The sequence below is a fragment of the Equus przewalskii genome, chromosome 13, assembly GCF_037783145.1.
Source record: "Equus przewalskii isolate Varuska chromosome 13, EquPr2, whole genome shotgun sequence".
NCBI classification, from domain to species: Eukaryota; Metazoa; Chordata; class Mammalia; order Perissodactyla; family Equidae; genus Equus; species Equus przewalskii.
In genome coordinates this window covers 76,347,920-76,367,447 of record NC_091843.1, presented here as the reverse complement: position 1 = coordinate 76,367,447, position 19,528 = coordinate 76,347,920, and the positions used below count along the sequence as shown (strand labels likewise).

Here is a 19,528-nt window from a genome sequence, read left to right as displayed (position 1 = left end):
GCACCGGGCTTTGCAGGCCCCAGCGCCTTGGAGCAGGCCTGGAAAGGAATGTCTTCAATGGGTCTTGACATGCTGGCTGGCCATGGGGTCATCTTCCCTAAGTGGGAACTGCCGAACCTCTTGCTAGCATTTGTCAATAGCAAAGAACCCAGTGTGCAGAGTTCCCATAAAGTGAACATTACTAGTTGATGGGGGAAAAATAAGAAAGGGTTCCTTTAGCTTTATTTTTGCGCTGCCATCTAAATTTCTAGCAGTATTGAGATTTTGGCATATGGTGTCTTTGTCTCCATTTTCCCCCTCCCACGCTGCTTTCTGTGTTGACAGGGTAGAAACTGAAAGATTTGTTGTGTATTTTGGGTAAGTGTACAAAATAATGCCTGGTTTTTAGTGATTCAACATTTTGCTTTGCAAGCCATTATTTTGGATGAGGCTGCTGTTCTGCATGACTACAGGTTTTGAGAAATTGTGCCTGTCCCCGGCCTGCGCATGCTTTGTGTGTAGTTTCATTTTCTAATGATAAGGGGGGCTTATAGGAAATGTATTTATTTTTTCTGTAAGGGTTTTAAATTGAGTGCATTTAAGATATCTGATTCAAAGTTTCAGAATTAATGTAATTACATGTTTTGAAGAACTTAAAGTTTTAACTTTCCTTATAGTTTACACATAACCTGGGGAACAATTATTGTGCTTTGCTTGTGAAATTCTTACCTAACATCTTTTATGAGTCTTGTAGTTTTAACAGAATTTGCAGTCAGTGCTCTTATCTCTTCCATTGGTTTCTGAGTGCATTTAAGCAATTTCTTGCCTGTGTTTTCTCAGTTGTTGTATAAAGAATTTTTCAAGTTTGCCTTTTTAACATAAGGTAGTATATTTTAAGAAAGGTTATAAATAAATTCATTTGTTTAGTGCTGAGAATGAATTTTTATATTTTATATTTTGATCCAGTTTTCTTGTCTCCTAGCTTATGTGGACGTAGGAAATTTTAATTAATGAAAAATTGATGTAAATGAAATGAGGACAGATTTGCTATGAAAATCGTATGACTGCATTAACAATAGAACAAATAACTGTCCTATTATTTGGGCTATGTCTTATGTGGCCACTAGTGTGCTAGGTATTGGTTGTCAGATTTCCAAAAGGTAGGGAAGAAAGTTAATTCAGATTCTCTGTTAGATAGGAAGCGAGCTGTCCTTTCTACATATTAATTGTGGCTTCATTGTGATTTTGAGGTCTGGTCTTGAGTACTTTTTGGTTCAATAGAAAGTGACATTTGGAAAGGTTTAGAGCAGCTTGCGGGATTGAGACTTCTCAAAGAGCACGCAGGCTTTTAAACCCTCAGAGCCTTGCAGTGCCAGTCCTTTGATCATTCTAATTATGCACGGGGCATAAAAACCAGAAATAAAAAACATCTAGTTTTAATATGTTCTTTTGAGATATGTGTAGAAATTTTTATAATGTGTCATGCATCTCAGATCTATTCTATTCTTTTTTTTATATGTCCTACATTTTCTTTTCTAATAAAAAAAGTGCATGAGGTTAATATTGAGATGAATAGAATCATATGAAAGGTCACAAAATACTTCTAAAATCTAAGCATAATTTTATTTGTTTTTGATCAGCGTGGCTTGCTTTAGCCCATGCAGTTATCCAACTTTTAGTCAGTTAGTATAATCTTATGTAATGAGTTTTTGAAAAAATTCAAGTGTATGTAAAGTTAGAACAATTTTATTTAAATGTATTTTCTAATGACATGTTACAAATGCAGTTTTTCTAAAACTGGAAACAAAGCTGTAAATTTGATGCTTTATAAAAATATATTTACAACCTTTGATTACTATATTTTTGGCATACATATGCAGTGTTTGGTTCCAGTCAAATATCAAACATATTTACTGATATTCTGATATAATGAATTCAGAAAAAGAAGTTCTTTCATAAATGTTATGAGTAAAACTGTTTTGATCTTAAGTGATTTTAATACACTTAAATTCAATTTAAGTTTTAACTCCTAATAACCTTCATATTCATTATCTGGAGTAAATAAATCTGCAAAATTCGGAAGAAAGACCATAGGTAGCGGATGCCTTTTCCCCACTGATTTCTCCAGGGTCAATGTGGAAAATCAAGTGCTGAAATCTGGATATACCAGCCGTGAGCTAATTATTTTGGAAAATGATGATCCTGGGGGAGTTTTTGAATTTTCTCCTGCTTCCAGAGGACCCTATGTTATAAAAGTAAGTATAAGGAAACTTCAGTCTATTATAGACTCAGAACTGCAGAAGGAGCTCAGAGGATTTGAACGCTTGTGGATTTCCTTTTTAAGGAAGGAGAGTCTGTAGAACTCCACATCACTCGATCCCGGGGAGCTCTGGTCGAGCAGTTTCTACGCTACTGCGTAGAGCCAGGAGAGAGCAATGAATTCTATGGAAACACAGGGGTGCTGGAATTTAAACCTGGGGAAAGGGAGATCGTGATCACCTTGCTGACAAGACTGGATGGGATACCAGAGGTACGGGATTTTATTTTTTCCTTGTGCTTTTGATAGTATCTAGTATGTTATGAATATAAAGAATTCGAACGTTGGCAAGGAGCCATAGGAAAGGAAGTGGGCAAGAATGAATTTAGAAGTACTTATGTTTGAAAATGAAAAAAACAAGGTAAGACTCATTCAGATTTGAATGGTGTATGTTTGTCCTACATAAAGAAGTACCAAAAATATGAAACTTTCTGTGTGTGATCAGTTTTCATCTCCTGTTAGCTTTGTTTATGTTAAGCCTTATTTTATGTAATCTGCATTGATTGAACTTTTAATAATATGGTTTTCAACTGAAGACGTTTTTCTGTAAAATTACTTTTTTAAGGGAAATAAATTTGTTTTATGTTAATGGGACCAGATATTGTTTCATTGTGTTTGCACACCAATATATTTGTAACTTTTAAATTACTTTTATTTTATTGACTCAGTTTAAATGACTAGATCATCAGTGATAAGGTACAGTCTTAATATTTTAGTATAGTATCATGGTTTATCATTTCCCTTTTTGGATAATGTATGCTTATATCTGATAATCTCTCTTCACTGTTGGGAGAATGTTAAAAATTTTTTTAAGAAATAACATCAGCTCTTTTGTCCTTTCAGTGAATTACCAGTATGTCTCTGAAAAATTGAGGGTATTACTATTTTTGAATATATATATTTTAATTTGCTCTGAAGATTTCAACTTTGTGTTTTTCCTAATTTGACATGTTCATTTCAGTTGGATGAACAGTACTGGGTGGTCCTCAGCAGCCATGGTGAACGAGAAAGCAAGTTGGGAAGTGCTACAGTTGTCAACATAACGATTCTAAAGAATGATGATCCTCATGGGATTATAGAATTTGTTTCTGATGATCTAATTGTTATGATAAATGAAAGCAAAGGAGATGATACCTATAGTGGTAATTTGTTCTGCTTCTTACATCCTATTACTGTTTACTGAAGAGGAAGTGAATCACTTTTTAGTTCATTTCTTTAATAAATAGTTATTTTTAGTTGTCCATCTGTCTTAGAAATGACATATAGTGCAGAACTTGGTGTTTTTAAGAAATCATGTTTAAGATTGCTATTTTTATTTTTTACATAGTATTGTGATGGTACTGTCTTCAGTTATTTATTTATTTGTTTTTTGTGAGGAAGATTGGCTCTGAGCTAACATCTGTTGCCAGCCTCCCCTTTTTTGCTTGAGGGAGATTGTCCCTGAGCTAACATCTGTGCCAATCTTCCTCTATTTTGTATGTGGGTTGCTGCCTCTGCATGGCTTGATGAGTGGTGGGTAGGTACGTGCTGGGGATCTGAACCCATGAACCCCAGGCTGCTGAAGCAGAGCTTGTGAACTCTACCATTGTACCACCAAGCTGGCCTCTCTTCAGTTATATTTTTATTTCAATTCACCATATGCTGTGGAACTCAAACACTTAAGAATGAGTCAAGTCAAAGAGGAAAAACTTGAAAACTCAGAGTTACTGCTAGGGACTGTCGTAGTGGCCTGAAATGAGAAGCGCAGTGGTTGATTTCCAGAGCAGTGTCTGTTTGGGTAAGCACACCACGTTGGAGTGTGCAGCTGCCTGTGGCTGCCTTCAGCAAATACCCTTGTAGGACTTTATGATAGGTGGACCTAATTCGTCACCATTCTGTTCCCTGTGCTGAATGACTTAAAATCCCAAAAAGTGATAGAAAAGATCGGGTCCATTTATTTTATCAATTGTATACCTACAGACGGAGGACTAGACTAATACATTTCTATGCGTACCTTGGAGGCCGGGCTAAACAAATAATTTCTTTTTATTAAAAAGAGGTCTTGGGGCCAGCCCTGTGGCTGAGTGGTTACTTTTGCACGCTCCACTTTGGCGGCCCAGGGTTTCACCAGTTTGGATCCTGGGCGCGGACATGGCACTGCTCATCAAGCCATATTGAGGCGGTGTCCCACATAGCACAACCAGAAGGACCTACAACTAAAATACACAACTATGTACTGGGGGGCTTTTGGGAGAAGAAGAAGAAGAAGAAAAAAAAAACGAACAAAAAACGAAGATTGTCAACAGATGTTAGCTCAGGTGCCAATCTTTAAAAAAAAGTCTTATTTTTACTTTCGCTTATTTAAGCCATTTCTATACTCATTGTTTTAAAATTGTTTAACATATATTCCTATATATTATGCACATTTGTATTTCACAGCTGTTTATGGTGTAATAAGAAATCGAGGCAACTTTGGTCATGTTAGTGCATCATGGGTGGTTAGTCCAGACTTTACACAAGATGTGTTTCCTGTCCAAGGGACTATTTTCTTTGGAGATCAGGAATTTTTAAAACATATCACCGTTTACTCCCTTCCAGATGAGGTAAATGTTGCATATATAACTCTCTCTTTACTTGTTGTCATTGCTTGGTAATTATTTTTTGTTAAACAATTAAACATCTGGTGACGTATTTTGTTATGTTAGTATGTTTTTAAAGAAGTCAAGTATGACAATAATTGACTGTAAGCCAAAAGAGAAATATTATTTTTTGGTACCCCTGAAGGCATTTTTAACTCTTAGAACTGACAGTGACACTGCGTAGGTGTCTAGTATCGGGGCTCACACTTGTGGGAGAGGTTAAGCGCTTGGCTTGTACTTAGACCCTTTAAAGACAAGGGCCCCATCAACCAAGCACCTTATGGTGCACTCTCAGAATCAGGACACTGGGCCAGATGGATCATGGATCCAGTATGGTGTTCATCTTACAAGAGAAAGAACTTAGTAACAATGAGAAGAGGACCTTTCTGAGGGGAGCTGTGCTTTTTCAAACAGCTATGGAATCCCGTCTCCTTTCCTTCAAACCTGTCCCTTGAGAGACAAAATTCCAACACTCTTCCGTTTTAGGATGAGGAGAAGACCAGCTCACATGGGTGAAATGAAAGAGAAAGAATGCCTACCTGGGGATTCATTTAGGCTCAGAGATGTGGGGAATCTCCCCTCGGTAGGACACGGGAGTGAGGTCTTTATCACTTAGGTAAAACTTCAGTAAGGTTTGTAAGGGACCTTTGAGAGCTACCTGAGTTTTCCTTACTATTTTGAACTCTGTTCTAAATGTGTCAAAAAGTTATTTTTCTGTTCCATGTTTTACCTTATAAACAATGTTTTCCCCATTTTCTTAAAGAAATAATATGAGCTATATAGTATTTTCATTTTTAGCTTATATAAGGCAAAATATCTCTGTATCTATTTAATTTTGTAGTCTGTCAAAATAAAGCGGCTGTTTGGATGAATGCACATTAACATATTTCTTTTGGTCTAAGTCCTACTTGAATGATTTTCAGTGGTTCTGCCTCAGAAATGAAAATGATCATTGGTACTATAATTAGAGAGCTTTTTGAAAAAAATTAAATTTTATTTTATTGAGATCATAATAGTTTATAACATTGTGAAATTTCAGTTGTACATTGTTATTTGTCAGTCATCATATAAACGTGCCCCTTTACCCCTTATGCCCACTCCCCAACCTGCTTCCCCTCTGGTAACCACTAATCTGTTCTCTTTGTCCATATGTTAGTTTATCTTCCACTTGTGAGTGAAATCATATGGTGTTTGTCTTCCTCTGGCTTATTTTGCTTAACATAATACCCTCAAGGTCCATCCTTGTTGTTACCAATGAGATGATTTTGTCCTTTTTTATGGCTGAGTAGTGTTCCATTGTGTGTGTGTGTGTGTAATCACATCTTCTTTATCCAGTCATCAGTTGATGGGCACTTGGGTTGCTTCCATGTCTTGGCTGTTGTGAATAATGCTGCAATGAACATAGGGATGCATAAGTCTCTTTGAATTGTTGATTTCAAGTTCTTTAAATAAATATCCAGTAGTGGGATAGCTGGGCCGTATGGTAGTTCTATTTTTAATTTTTTGAGAAATCTCCATACTGTTTTCCATAGTGACTGCATCAGTTTGCATTCCCACCAACAGTGTATGAGGGTTCCCTTTTCTCCACAGCCTCTCCAACATTTGTTATTTTTTGTCTTGGTGATTATAGCTATTCTAATGGGTGTAAGGTGATTCCTTAGTATAGTTTTGATTTGCATTTCTCTGATGATTAGTGATGTTGAACATCTTTTTGTGTGCCTATTGGCCATTTGTATATATTCTTTGGAAAAATATCTGTTCAGATCCTCTGCCCATTTTTAAATTTTTTTTTGAGTTATGTAAGTTCTTTGTATATTTTGGAGATTGAACCATTGTTGGATATATGATTTGCAAATATTTTCTCCCAGTTGGTGAGTTGTCTTTTCATTTTGTTACTAGTTTCCTTTGCCTTGCAGAAGCTCTTTAGTCTGATGAAGTCCCACTTGTTTGTCTTTTCTTTTGTTTCCCTTTCCCCAGTAGACATGGTATTTGAAAAGATCCTTCTAAGACGATGTCAAAGAGTGTGCTGCTTTTTCTAGGAGTTTTATGGTTTCATGTCTTACCTTCAAGTCTTTGATCCATTTTGAGTTAATTTTTGCATATGGTGTAAGATAATGGTCTACTTTCATTATTTTGCATGTGACTGTCCACTTTTCCCAACACCATTTATTGAAAAGACTTTCCTTTCTCCATTGCATGTTCTTAGCTCCCTTTGTCCAAGATTAACTGTCTGTCGATATGTGGTTTTATTTCTAGGCTTTCAATTCTGTTCCATTCATCTGTGTACCTATTCTTGTACCAGTACCAGGCTGTTCTGATTACTATAGCTTTGTTGTATATTTTGAAGAGAGGGATTGTGATGCCTTCAGATTTGTTCCTTTTTTTCTCAGGATTGCTTTAACTATTTGGAGTCTTTTGTTGACGAGTAAGAATTTTGGGGTTTTTTGTTCTATTTCCCTGAAGAATGTCATTGGGATTCTGATTTTGATTGCACTGAGTTTGTAGATTGCTTCAGGTAGTGTGGACACTTTAGCTAAATTTATTCTTCCAGTCCGTGTGCATGGAATATCTTCCCATTTCTGTATGTCATCATTGATTTCTTTCAATAATGTCTTATAGTTTTCATTGCATAGGTCTTTCACCTCCTTGGTTAAATTTATTCTTTGATATTTTATTCTTTTTGTTGTGATTGTAAATGGAATTGTTACCGCTAGTTTGTTATTAGTGTATAGAAATGCAACTGATTTTTGTAAGTTGATTTTGTACCCTGCAGTTTGTTGTAGTTGTTGACTATTTTTCATAGTTTTCTGATGGATTCTTTAGGGCTTTCTATATATAAAATCATATCATCTGCCAACAGCGAGAGTTTCACTTCTTCCTTGCCAATTTGGATACCTTTATTTCTTTTTCTTGCTTAATCAGTCTGGCCAAAACGTCCGGTATTATGTTGAATAAGGGTGGTGAGAGTGGACACTGTGGTCTTGTTCCTGTTCTCAGAGGGGTGGCTTCCAGCTTTCCCTGCTGAGTATGATGTTGGCTGTGGGTTTGTCATAAATGGCCTTTATTATGCTGAGGTACTTTCCTTCTATACCCATTTTATTGAGAGTTTTTATCATAAATGGATGTTGGATCTTGTCAGATGCTTTCTCTGAATCCGTTGAGATGCTCATGTGATTCTTATTCCTCATTTTGTTAATGTGGTGTATCACATTGATTGATTTGTGGATGTTGAACCATCCCTGTGTCCCTGTGATAAATCCCACTTGTCCGTGGTGTATGATCCTTTTAATATATTGCTGTATTTGATTTGCCAATATTTTGTCGAAGATTTTTGCATCTATGTTCATCAGCCATATTGGCCTGTAATTTTCCTTCTTTGTGTTTTCCTTCTCTGGCTTTGGGATCAGGGTGATGTTGGCCTTGTAAAATGTGTTAGAAAGTGTTTCATATTCTTCAACTTTTTGGAATAGTTTAAGGATAGATATTAAATCTTCTTTGAATGTTTGGTAGAATTCTCCAGAGAAGCCATCTGGTATGGGACATTTATTTTTTGGAAGGTTTTTGATTAGTGTTTCAGTCTCTTTACTTGTGACTATTCTATTCAGATTCTCTATTTCTTCTTGATTCACTTTTGGGAGGTTGTATGAGTCTAAGAATTTATCCACTTCTTCTAGATTGTCCAATTTGTTGGTATATAGTTTTTCATAGTATTCTCTTATAATCTTTTGTATTTCTGTGATATCCATTGTAATTTCTTCTCTTTCATTTATAGTTTTATTCATTTGAGCCTTCTCTCTTTTTTTCTTAGTCTGGCTAAGGGTTTGTCAATTTTGTTTATCTTCTCAAAGAGCCAGATCTTAGTTTCATTGATACTTTCTACTGTTTTTTTGGTTTCAATTTTATTTATTTCTGCTCTAATTTTTATTATTTCCCTCCTTCTGTTGACTTTGGGCTTTTTTTTTTTTTTTTCCTAATTCTGTTAGGTGTAGTTTAAGATTGCTTATTTGAGATTTTTCTTATTTGTTAAGGTGGGCCTGTATTGATATGAATTTCCCTCTTAGGACCACTTTTGCTGCATCCCATATGGTTTGGTATTGTGTATTTTCATTTTCATTTGTCTCCAGGTATTTTTTGATTTCTCCTTTAATTTCTTCAGTGATCCATTGGTTGTTCAGTAGCATGTTGTTTAGTTTCCTCATATTTGTCACTTTCCCAGCTTTTTCTTGTAGTTGATTTCTAGTTTCATAGCATTATGGTCAGAAAAGATGCTTGATGTGATTTTGATCTCAAATTTGTTGAGGCTTGCCTTGTTTCCTGCCATATGGTCTATTCTAGAGAATGTTCCATGTGCGCTTTAGAAGAAAATGTATTCTGCTGTTTTTGGATGGAGTGTTCTATATGTGTCTGTTAAGTCCATCTGGTCTAGTTCTTCATTTAATTCCAGTGTTTCCTTGTTGACTTTCTGTCTGAATGATCTATCTATTGATGTAAGTGGGGTGTTAAGGTCCCCTACTATTATTGTGTTGCTGTTAATATCTCCTTTTAGATTTGTTAATAGTTTCTTTATGTACTTTGGTGCTCCTGTGTTGGGTGCATATATAAGTATTATATCTTCTTGGTGGAGTGTCTCTTTTCTCATTATATACTGCCTCTCTTTGTTTCTTATTGCCTTTTTTTATCTTGAAGTCTACTTTGTCTGATATAAGTATGGCAACACTTGCTTTCTTTTGTTTGCTTGGAGTATTATCTTCCATCCCTTTAATCTGAGCCTGTGTTTGTCTTTAGAGCTGAGATGTTTCCTGGAGGCAGCATTTTGATTGGAGAATTCAATACATTTACATTTAGAGTGATTATTGGTGTGTGAGGGCTTAATGCTGCCATTTTATCACTTGTTTTCCAGTGGTTCTGTATTTTCCTTGTTTCTTGTTGTGTCTATTTCAGACTGCCAATTCCATTTGGTAGTTCTCTGTGATGATTTTCGCAGTATTTACCATTTGTGTCTCTCTTCTGATTATTTATTTAGTGGTTAGAGTGAGGTTTGTATAAAAAAATCTCGTAGGTGATATAATCCATTTTTTGATAGACTCATTTCTTTAGTCTAAGTAGGTTCCATCCCTGTCCTCTTCCTCTTCCGAGTTATTGTTGTCACAACTGATTCCATTTTGTGTTGTGAGTTTGTGGTTAAAATGACATGATTATAGTTATTTTTGATATTTTCCTTCTCTTTATCTTTAATGTTATAATTAAGTGATTGATAACCTTTTCTGATAGAGAGCTGCCGTTTTCTGATTATGTCTGCCTATTTATCTCCTTGCTCAAGACTTTGTAAACTTTTTTTTTTCAGGTATGAGGTCCTCCTTGATCATTTCTTGTAGGGGGTGTCTTGTGGTGATGAACTCCCTCAGTGTTTGTTTATCTGGGAAAGTTTTTATTTCTCCATCATGTCTGAAGGATATTTTCGCTGGATAGAGTATTCTTGGCTGGAAGTTTTTGTCTTTCAGAGTTTTGAATATATTATTCCATTCTCTCCTAGCCTGTAAGGTTTCTACTGAGAAATCTACCAAAAACCTGATAGGGGTTCCTTTGTAAGTTATTTTCTTCTCCCTTGCTGCCCTTAATGCTTTTTCTTTGTCATTACTGACTTTTGCCAGTTTTGCTACTATATGCTTTGGAGAAGGTCTTTTTTACATTGATGTCATTAGGAGTTTTGTTAGCTTCTTTTACTTGTAATTCCAGCTCCTTCCCCAGGTTTGGGAAGTTCTCAGCTATTATTTCTTTGAACAAGTTCTCTGCTCCTTTTTCCCTCTCCTCTCCCTCTGGAGTACATATAGTCTTTACGTAGCATTTCCTAATTGAGTCAAATATTTCTTGGAGAATTTCTCCATTTCTTTTTAGTCCTAGTTCTCTCTCCTCCTCCATCTGAAGCATTTCCATATTTCTCTACTCCCGATTGCTAATTCTTTGCTCCATAATATCAGCTCTGTTATTAAAGGACTCCAGATTTTTCTTTATCTTGTTTATTGTGTCTCTGATCTCCAATATTTCTGATTGTTTTTTCTGTATAGTTTCAATCTATGTTGTGAAGAATTCCCTTTGTTCATTAATTTTATTCCTGGTTTCATTGAACTAAGTATCCGAATTTTCTTGTATCTCATTAAGTTTTTTTATTATGGCTATTTTGAATTTACTGTCATTTAGATTGTAAATTTCTGTGCCTTTAGGATTGTTTTCTGGGTGCTTGTCATTTTCCTTCTGGTCTTGAGTATTAATATACCTCCCCATATTATTTGATGGTGTGGATTTGTACCTTCATATACTGGTAGTATCTCCTGACAGATTCCACCTGCCACCACTGTGGAAGGGGGGCAGTGGCTGTGTATTATGAGCATGCTGCAATCTCTGGCATCTGTGCCTATCCTTTGGAATCTATGCTGACAGGGCCAGTCTGTGATTGCCCACTTGCAATTGCTGCTTTACTAAGGTATGTGCATGTGCTCTGATGGGGGCCCTTGCTCTGGCCCACCTGCCGAGCTGGTGTGCTGGGCAGAGGGAGGGGCACTTTCCTTCATGTTCATGATCCTAGGGTGTTCTTGCTCTGCCCTTGCTATCTGGCCTCCTTGGTTGCTGGCTTGATGATGACACCCCTGCAATAGCTTAGCCTCCTCTGTGTGGAGCTTTTCCACAGCTGGTAGGCAATTCAGAGAGTGAAGGCATTCCCATGGTGAGCTGCCCCTCCCCCCTCTCCTCTCAGAGCTGTGCTGCACAGTCCCCCACCCTAGGTCTCTGCTGGAGAGGGATAGGAGATCCCCTTACCTCCTTCCACTTCCTCCTGGGGGGTCCTGCACCTCCACCTTCAGGTGCATTGCTGTGTGAGTTTCTCAGATGTCTTTTGTGTTGTGTGAATGTCCATTTTGGTTTATGAATGTCCTTTTTGTTTTATCTTATGGGGGAGAGTCTAAGGGAAGAGCTTACTCCACTATGATGCTGACGTCGCTCCCTATAGAGCTTTCTTTGAAAAACATAAAAAATAATGTAGGAATATATAGTGCAATTATTTATACAAATCACCTGACTTAAAATATGTGTAACATTTTCCAAAAGATTCCAGAGGAAATGGAGGAATTTACCATTACCCTACTTAATGCCACCGGAGGAGCTAAGATAGGAAATAAAACCGCTGCAACTCTGAGGATTAGAAGAAACGATGACCCCATTTATTTTGCAGGTGGTATTGCTCTCTTATTTGAGTGAGTTCACATCTTTCTTGAACAGTATTTATATATATTTTCAATAATTTTTTTAACTGAACATTTTTGATAAAGCGCAAGTGGTGCTTATTTAAATACGATTTCATGATTTGTTTGGATGATCACTATTTGATCTATTTGATATTTTAACAAATATTTTTAAAGATCTTCTAAAGGACAAAGAAAAGAAATACTGTTCAAGCTCCAAGGTATTTTCTTTCCTTTGTGCAGAAAATAACACTATTCCATATGATCTTTTTTTCCATTACACAGTATGGACAGTTCAGCATCTGGGTTTTGTACCTAATGCATGGTCACTTACTATAATTACTATTTAATGGACGTAAAAATTAAGGTTTACCTGTTTTTCTCACTTTAATGCTTTCTTTAGAACTGTCTTTTGCCACCAGAGACATCTTTTAGTTTTATTTATGAGACTTAATTGGTGTCTAATTCTTTCTTAAACTCTTATTGTAAGCTGTCCAATTTACAATTACAGGAATCTTTTCAACCTCTTTAATTTTATTGAGTCACGTTCTTAACCTTCAGCTAAGATGTGCTTAATGAATTAGTCCTAGGTTCAACCTTCTGCTAACTGCTGTGGCAAAAATAAAACTTAAGATGTCTGGGCCTGTACTCAAGGAACTTACAGTCTGAATAGGGAAATGAGGTGTATGAAATGGTAGGCAGAGGATTTCAGATAGTATGTAATTTACTGATAAATTGCGTGTTAAAGACAATGGATTTTATGGGAATTAAGGCAAGAGGAAGGCCATTGACTTGAAATAAACAGACGAGGCCTCATGTAGGAGTTGGGACCAGAACTGAATCTTCAAGCAAAGACTGAGTGGAGGGCATTTCTTGTGGGGAGCAGGGGGAAAGGTAAAGTGATCTGAAAATATGTAGATGGAATCAGAGGAGCTCACATGTTCCTTCTTTTCTTTTGAATATTTCAGAACCTCGTGTAGTAAGGGTTCAGGAAGGTGAGACTGCTGACTTTATAGTTCTCAGAAATGGATCTGTTGATGTTGCTTGCACTGTCCAATATGCTACCATGGATGGGAAGGCTACCGCAAGCGAGGGCGACTTTGTTCCCATTGAAAAAGGAGAAACGCTTGTGTTTGCAGTCGGAAGTAGAGAGCAGAACATATCTGTATTCATTAATGAAGATGATATCCCAGAAACAGATGAACCCTTTTATATAATCCTCTTTAATTCAACAGGTAAATAAATTATATTTTTATGGCAGATGTGTTGTTTCAGTGCTTTATTAAGATGATTTTAAGTACTGTTGTTCGTTAGTGCTACCAAGTAGTACTTAACTGTCATCTGTGACTGTTCAAGAGCAAAATTGTTTCTGAGGGATGGGGTGAAGAATATATGTGTTGAGCCTTCGTATATCTGGTATATTCTGTGGCATTATTTTTAATCTTTTTTCACAATGTAGCATAAATAGAAAATTATAATATTATATAAGGACTAGAAATCTTCTAGCTAAAGCTATCCAGAGACTCATCTAATCTACCCAAGGGCTGAAGGCATCAGCATGCTGTAACCCCTTCTCCCTCCTAGCAGGGTGCTGGGCGTATTGGTTGGGAGCTGCATTCTGTAGGTGGCTGGGCCCACCTGACTATTAGATAATTCTCTGGAGTTGTAGCCACAATGAATGACAATTTGCAAGGGGGAATAGATAGACTCTTCCTTCTTCTTCTTACTATATATGAAGCAGGACATTTTGATCCCACTTTTAGTAAATTGGAGGGGCTATAGTGTATCTTGATATTTATTTTATTCTTTTAAGAGTACAAAGAGCTATTTTTCCCTTAGCCTTTTGAGAGTAAGTTGAAGACATGATATCCCATCACCCCTGAATACATTAGTGCGTTTTTCCTACAAACAAGGACATTCCTCCACATAACCACGGTATAACCATTAAAATCAGGAAGTTAACATTAATATAATAATTGCTTCAGACCCTATTCATATTTCTCCATTTGTCCCAATAGTGTCCTTTCTAGCAAAATGATTCTTTCCTGAATCATGCATTGCATTTAATTGTCATGTCTCTTTAATCTCTTCAATCTGGAGTAGTTCCTCAGTCTTTCTTTGACTTTCATGACCTTTATAATAGGAAGATTACAAACTAGTTATTTTGTAGAATGTCCCTCATTTTGGGTTTGTTTGATGTTTCCTCATTGTTAGATTCAGGTTTTACCTTCTTGGCAGGAATTTCATAGAGGTGATTCTGTATTGTTGTCATATCCCTTCAGTTGGCTCATGATTTTGTTTTGTCCCTTTACTGTGATGTTTACTTTGACCACAATTTAGGTGATGACTGCCAATCTTCTCTATTGTACTTTTTATCCTTTGTAATTCATAAATAGTTTGTGGAGGAGATACTTTAAAACTAGGTAAATATCCTATTACTCATCAAACTTTCAATTTTTTCATTGATATACTTATCAGTATGGACTTATGATTTCCGTTTAATGTAGTGGGTTGTATCTTGCTATCATTATTTGTTTTGATGGTCAAATTGTCCCAGATTTGGCCAGTGGTAGCCTGTTCAGTATGACTTCTTTGTCTTTTTGACATGTCCCTAATATTCTTTGAGCATTTTCTTGCTTCATGGCGCAGCAATATGTTCCAAACTCATCTTGTATGTTTCTTGTCACAGCTCTGAAATCAGCCATTCCTTCAAGAAGCCCTGGTTCCTTTTAGTGAAGGATATTATTTAGAAACCACAATCTGGGTACTAGGTGTGCTTATTGGTATTGACGTTATACTCCTCCTGGGCCGTGTTAGTGTACAGAGATAGGGACTATAAGTATGTATGTATGTATGTACTTATTTTTACATCTGTAGTTCTGTATTGCACTGTATATATTGAAAATCATTAATTCACACCAATATCTCCATTTCCATCCATTATCACAGAGTTCGTTCTAGTTTTCTCGCTTTCCATATTGGTCCTTCACTCCTCTGATAGTGAGAAATCCAGCTCCCATTATCTTTAATATATTTACTTATTTGATCAGTTCCCCCTGTGTGTAACCACTCTTGCATTTCTTCTTTTACCCTCTTCCCACAATGACATTGCATTTCTTACTCCATTAGGGTTCTAGCTTCCTGCTCTAGGCCAACCCCATGGCCCCACGTGGATGCCTTCCCACTCCACTTGGACTCCAACATCCAACACCAAGCTTTCCTCCAGTAGACATGTCCTCCTTACCCTGTGTGAGCCTAACACATTGTGCTGGGTCACTGGTGCCCAGCCTCCCACCCGAGTGTGAATGCCTACCTTCTGCTTGGCCCTGTGCCTTGTGGACTGAGATATTCAGAAAGAGGAAGAGGAAAAGAGAGAGATCACTTAATTTTTGTTTGTGCTGTTTCTCTCATTCTCCTTATCTCTTTCTCTCTCCATTTGTATTTCTTTTCCTATTCCCCTTCATTTCTTTCTCATTTTTTCATATGACTTAACTAAGAAAATCAAAAAATCAAAAACTAAAACTATCATCTGTTGAGGAAAAATTTGACTTTGTAGCAGGATGGCCATAAAGGAAATTTCAGTCACAAATAGCATAGTCAGTCAGATCTTACGTAGGCCAAAAACATTTTGGTGAATCCAGTCATTGTCCTAAAATTTAAATGAAAGAAATTGCTACAGATAATTTTGGTGAACTAAAAGTAGAAAACAGAAAGTTTTGCTGTGAGGTGTAGAAAGTTGATGAAGAAATGACATTGTCTTCATAGAGTTTACCTAGAGATAAGTTCTTGATGCCATTTATTAATTTGTTGTAATTCTGGTGAAAACGATGGTGTCCCAAACATCTTTGGGGCCAACAAGTCACTGGGTTTAAACCATTGTCAGGAACAAAATGTCACTATGATTAAAATAGTGGATCCTGCACTCTTGTAAAGAGAATGGAAAATGACTGCAAGGAGAGGTTTAGTGAGTTTGTTTTGTAATATGTATCATCAGGGAAATGTATATTTGATTTTGGGAAAGAATGAGGGGGCAGAAGGGGGCTGTGACTGGGTGACTGACCTGAGGTATGTGTGTATGTATACTGCTGCTGCGTTTGTCTTCAGTATTTTTCCAGAAATGGCTTCATTTGATGGATCAAATGACTTTAGCTGTGAAGACTTGGATGACAAAGATCTCTAGAATTTGTGCGTTTTATATCCTTTCTTAGTTCTTTCTCTCTTTTCTCTCCTCTTTTATGACGTCAAAACACTGGGGGCCTGAGGGGATGATGATGGGAGAGCTGATCACTAACATGACCTAGTGCTGGCAGTGAGTGTTTATGCCTGATGGTCATTGTTCACAGTGTATGCCCTGAGGTTGAATTATTAGGGCAAAGGATATGGCCATCCTTACAGCCCTTATTAAATATTGACAGTTCTCCCTGCAGAGAAACAGAATGAAATTTTAGAACCACCTATGACGTGTTGCATGACAAATGGACATAGTAGCAGAACTCTGCCAAATTTAGGTTTTGTTATTTTTGTTAGATCTTATGAAATGATACTTTGTTATTTTATTTCTTTAAATTGTTAGCATTTTATATACAATGATGTACTAGTTTTTGTTTTTTTCCTCTTTCCGTTGGCTTATTATCAAGTAAGGTTGAGTAGAGTTGTATATTTATATAAATTATTTTTAATGTACTGATTTGCTACATATAATTTCTGCTTCTACAATTTTAGTTTTAGGTGTAGTCTTCATCTAATTTAGAAAGTTTCATTTGTATCAGTTCAGCTAATATTCATAAATAACTTATGTGTACCAATCAATTACTTAGCATCTACTCTGCTAGGACATGGAATTAAGAAGGATTTGTTCAAAGTGCTTACAGTAAAATTGTGTGTGTGTGTATGTTCGTGTGTGTCACTGTGTGTACTAATATAATGTGATAATTGTTATGATAAATTGACAAAGTGTGAAGTGCTGTAGGAACATGGTGGAGACACACTTAGCTTAACTTGGGAATTCAAGGAAGAATTCCTGGAAGAGGTGTTGCTTGAGGTGGGTCCTGAGGAACGATAAGAGGTAGGTGAGTAAAGATGGGAAGGACTTTTGCTCTCATAGGGAACAACTGGAGCAAAGAGGAACTATGGACCTCAGGGAAGTGATGAGAAGAGACCTAGTGTATTGACAATAACAGTGCTAACATGCTGTGGAGAGAATTGGAGTAGGGAGGAATCAAGTTCAACACCATAAAGATTGCTTTGTTCTATGTATGACCAGATCACACTCTGCTGCTCGAAGGCAGAGATCTAAAGGGAAATGCTTGAGCCAGTGATTCCAGTTAATATGGACAAGGAGTATTTTTATGTTATGGGGTAATCCTTTCATTATTTCTTAGGAAATGAAAGAATCTATGTCAAAAATTTGAAATTGGAAAAAGCTATGTTTTTGATTTCTAATTAAACTATTGAAGCCATATTCCTCTTGCAAAGAAAAGTGTCTTGCACATTTTTCATCAAAATAGTCCTTCTGTAATTAAACATTTTCTCAAAGACAAGTCACATTAAACTTGTTTAGGCAACTCTTTCTCTCTCATTTATTTATGACCTTTGGTGAGGATATTTGAATTTACTTATAAACTGTTTCTTAATTTAAAAACACAAATTTAACAGTAAGTTGACTGGTTCTTTTAATTTTCCATTTTTAATTTAGGTGATACTGTAGTATATCAATATGGAATAGCTACAGTGATAATTGAAGCTAATGATGACCCAAATGGGATTTTCTCTTTGGAGCCCGTAGACAAAGCAGCAGAGGAGGGAAAGACTAATGCATTTTGGTAAGCCTATTTGTGTAAGAAAAATTCAAAATTGGATAGAATAAAATAAAATCTTTAAGTATGCAAAAATTGGAACAATTGTTAATCTTTCCAAATTTAAAAATTGGTTAAGAATTGATTAATTTCAAAATTGGTAGTCTGAATGAATTGTAAACTTTTTTATGCTCTTGCCACTTGTTAAAAAAAAAAACCTTGACACTTTAGTGGGTAAGCAGAAATCATCCTCCCACCCTCCTCACCCCAACTTCCATCCTTTGTCAGGACTGAGAGACTTGAATTATCCAAAGTCTTCTGGAACTCTTCTCTCAAATGATAAGTGGTTACCCTCACCCTGTACTTTGCTTTTGAAGAACTTTTGCCAGTTCTCATCTAGGCATTTTTCAGTTGGGCTTAGAATTTATCTTTCAGTTTGGACTTTGAAGACTGTGACTTTTAAGACCTTATTGTTTAAAGTTCTACCACGCTCTTCTTTTTCCATGAGATTCTTCATGGTTGCTCAGTAAAGAATGGCTGGCTGGTTTATATTAAAGATGATAAATAGAAAAAGTATATTTCTGAGATAACACAGAAAGCTCTCATTAGAGTTAGATTCACTACTTATACATTTTTCATAAAGATTAATTTTCTTTAATTTGTTATGTAGGATTTTGAGGCACCGAGGACACTTTGGCAATGTTTCTGTGGCTTGGCAGCTGTTTCAGAATGATTCTGCTTTGCAACCTGGACAAGAGTTCTATGAAACTTCAGGGACTGTTAATTTTATGGATGGAGAAGCAGCCAAACCAATAATTCTTCATGCTTTTCCAGATAAAATTCCTGAATTCAATGAATTTTATATTTTAAAGCTTGTAAACATTTCAGGTGCTGTGTTTTCCCATCTCTTTTATTTTATCACCAAAATTTCATACTTAAATAATTAGAGCTGTATAGAAAATGCAATTAATGAAGAAGTAAGTTTATCTTAATTATCTGACTTTAAATGTCAAAATACCTTCTTTTTCTTCCTGAGGGAAGATTCACCCTGAGCTAATATCTGTTGCCAGTCTTCCTCTTTTTGCTTCAGGATGATTCTCTTTGAGCTAACATCTATGCCAAACTTCTTCTGTTTTGTATGTGGGTTGCCACCACAGTATGGCTGCCAATGAGTGGTGCAGGTCCATGCCCGGTAACCAAACCCTGGCTGCCAAAGTGGAGTGTCCCAAACTTAACCATGGGCTGGCCCCACCAAAATACCCTTTTTGATAGAAGTGTTGTTTTTAACGTTCATTTTGTGGTCTTAACTTAGTTAAGTTTTATGGCTGGAGATTTACATCTATCCTCAAACTTGTAAATAGATTTTTTCCATTTCAAATATCGTGTCTCTAACAAAACATTAATGGAAATTAGGAAGTATAGATTAATGGTAGCTTAAAGCTTGGTCTTTGTGCCATAATTTAAACAATCAATTTTCCCATCACTTTTGGTTTTAAGCATAAGAATTAAACCTCTCTAGTTAATATCTTCTTTTCAGGCTTGACTGGTTGTTAATGAAGTTGTACTGAACTGGAATAACCCTGA

The 19,528-nt window shown here is 36.3% G+C and overlaps 1 protein-coding gene across 1 annotated transcript in view; it reads left to right on the top strand.

Annotated features, from left to right (window-relative positions):
• ADGRV1 (adhesion G protein-coupled receptor V1) overlaps positions 1-19,528 on the top strand; it is a 511,275-nt gene that overhangs the window by 58,941 nt on the left and 432,806 nt on the right. Inside the window, exons 12-20 of the mRNA XM_070569690.1 lie at positions 325-357; positions 2,108-2,234; positions 2,324-2,509; positions 3,258-3,438; positions 4,715-4,878; positions 12,016-12,139; positions 13,118-13,384; positions 17,845-17,971; positions 18,615-18,832. Of these exons, the coding sequence (XP_070425791.1) occupies positions 325-357; positions 2,108-2,234; positions 2,324-2,509; positions 3,258-3,438; positions 4,715-4,878; positions 12,016-12,139; positions 13,118-13,384; positions 17,845-17,971; positions 18,615-18,832 (1,427 nt within the window). The remainder of the gene's footprint in view (positions 1-324; positions 358-2,107; positions 2,235-2,323; positions 2,510-3,257; positions 3,439-4,714; positions 4,879-12,015; positions 12,140-13,117; positions 13,385-17,844; positions 17,972-18,614; positions 18,833-19,528) is intronic.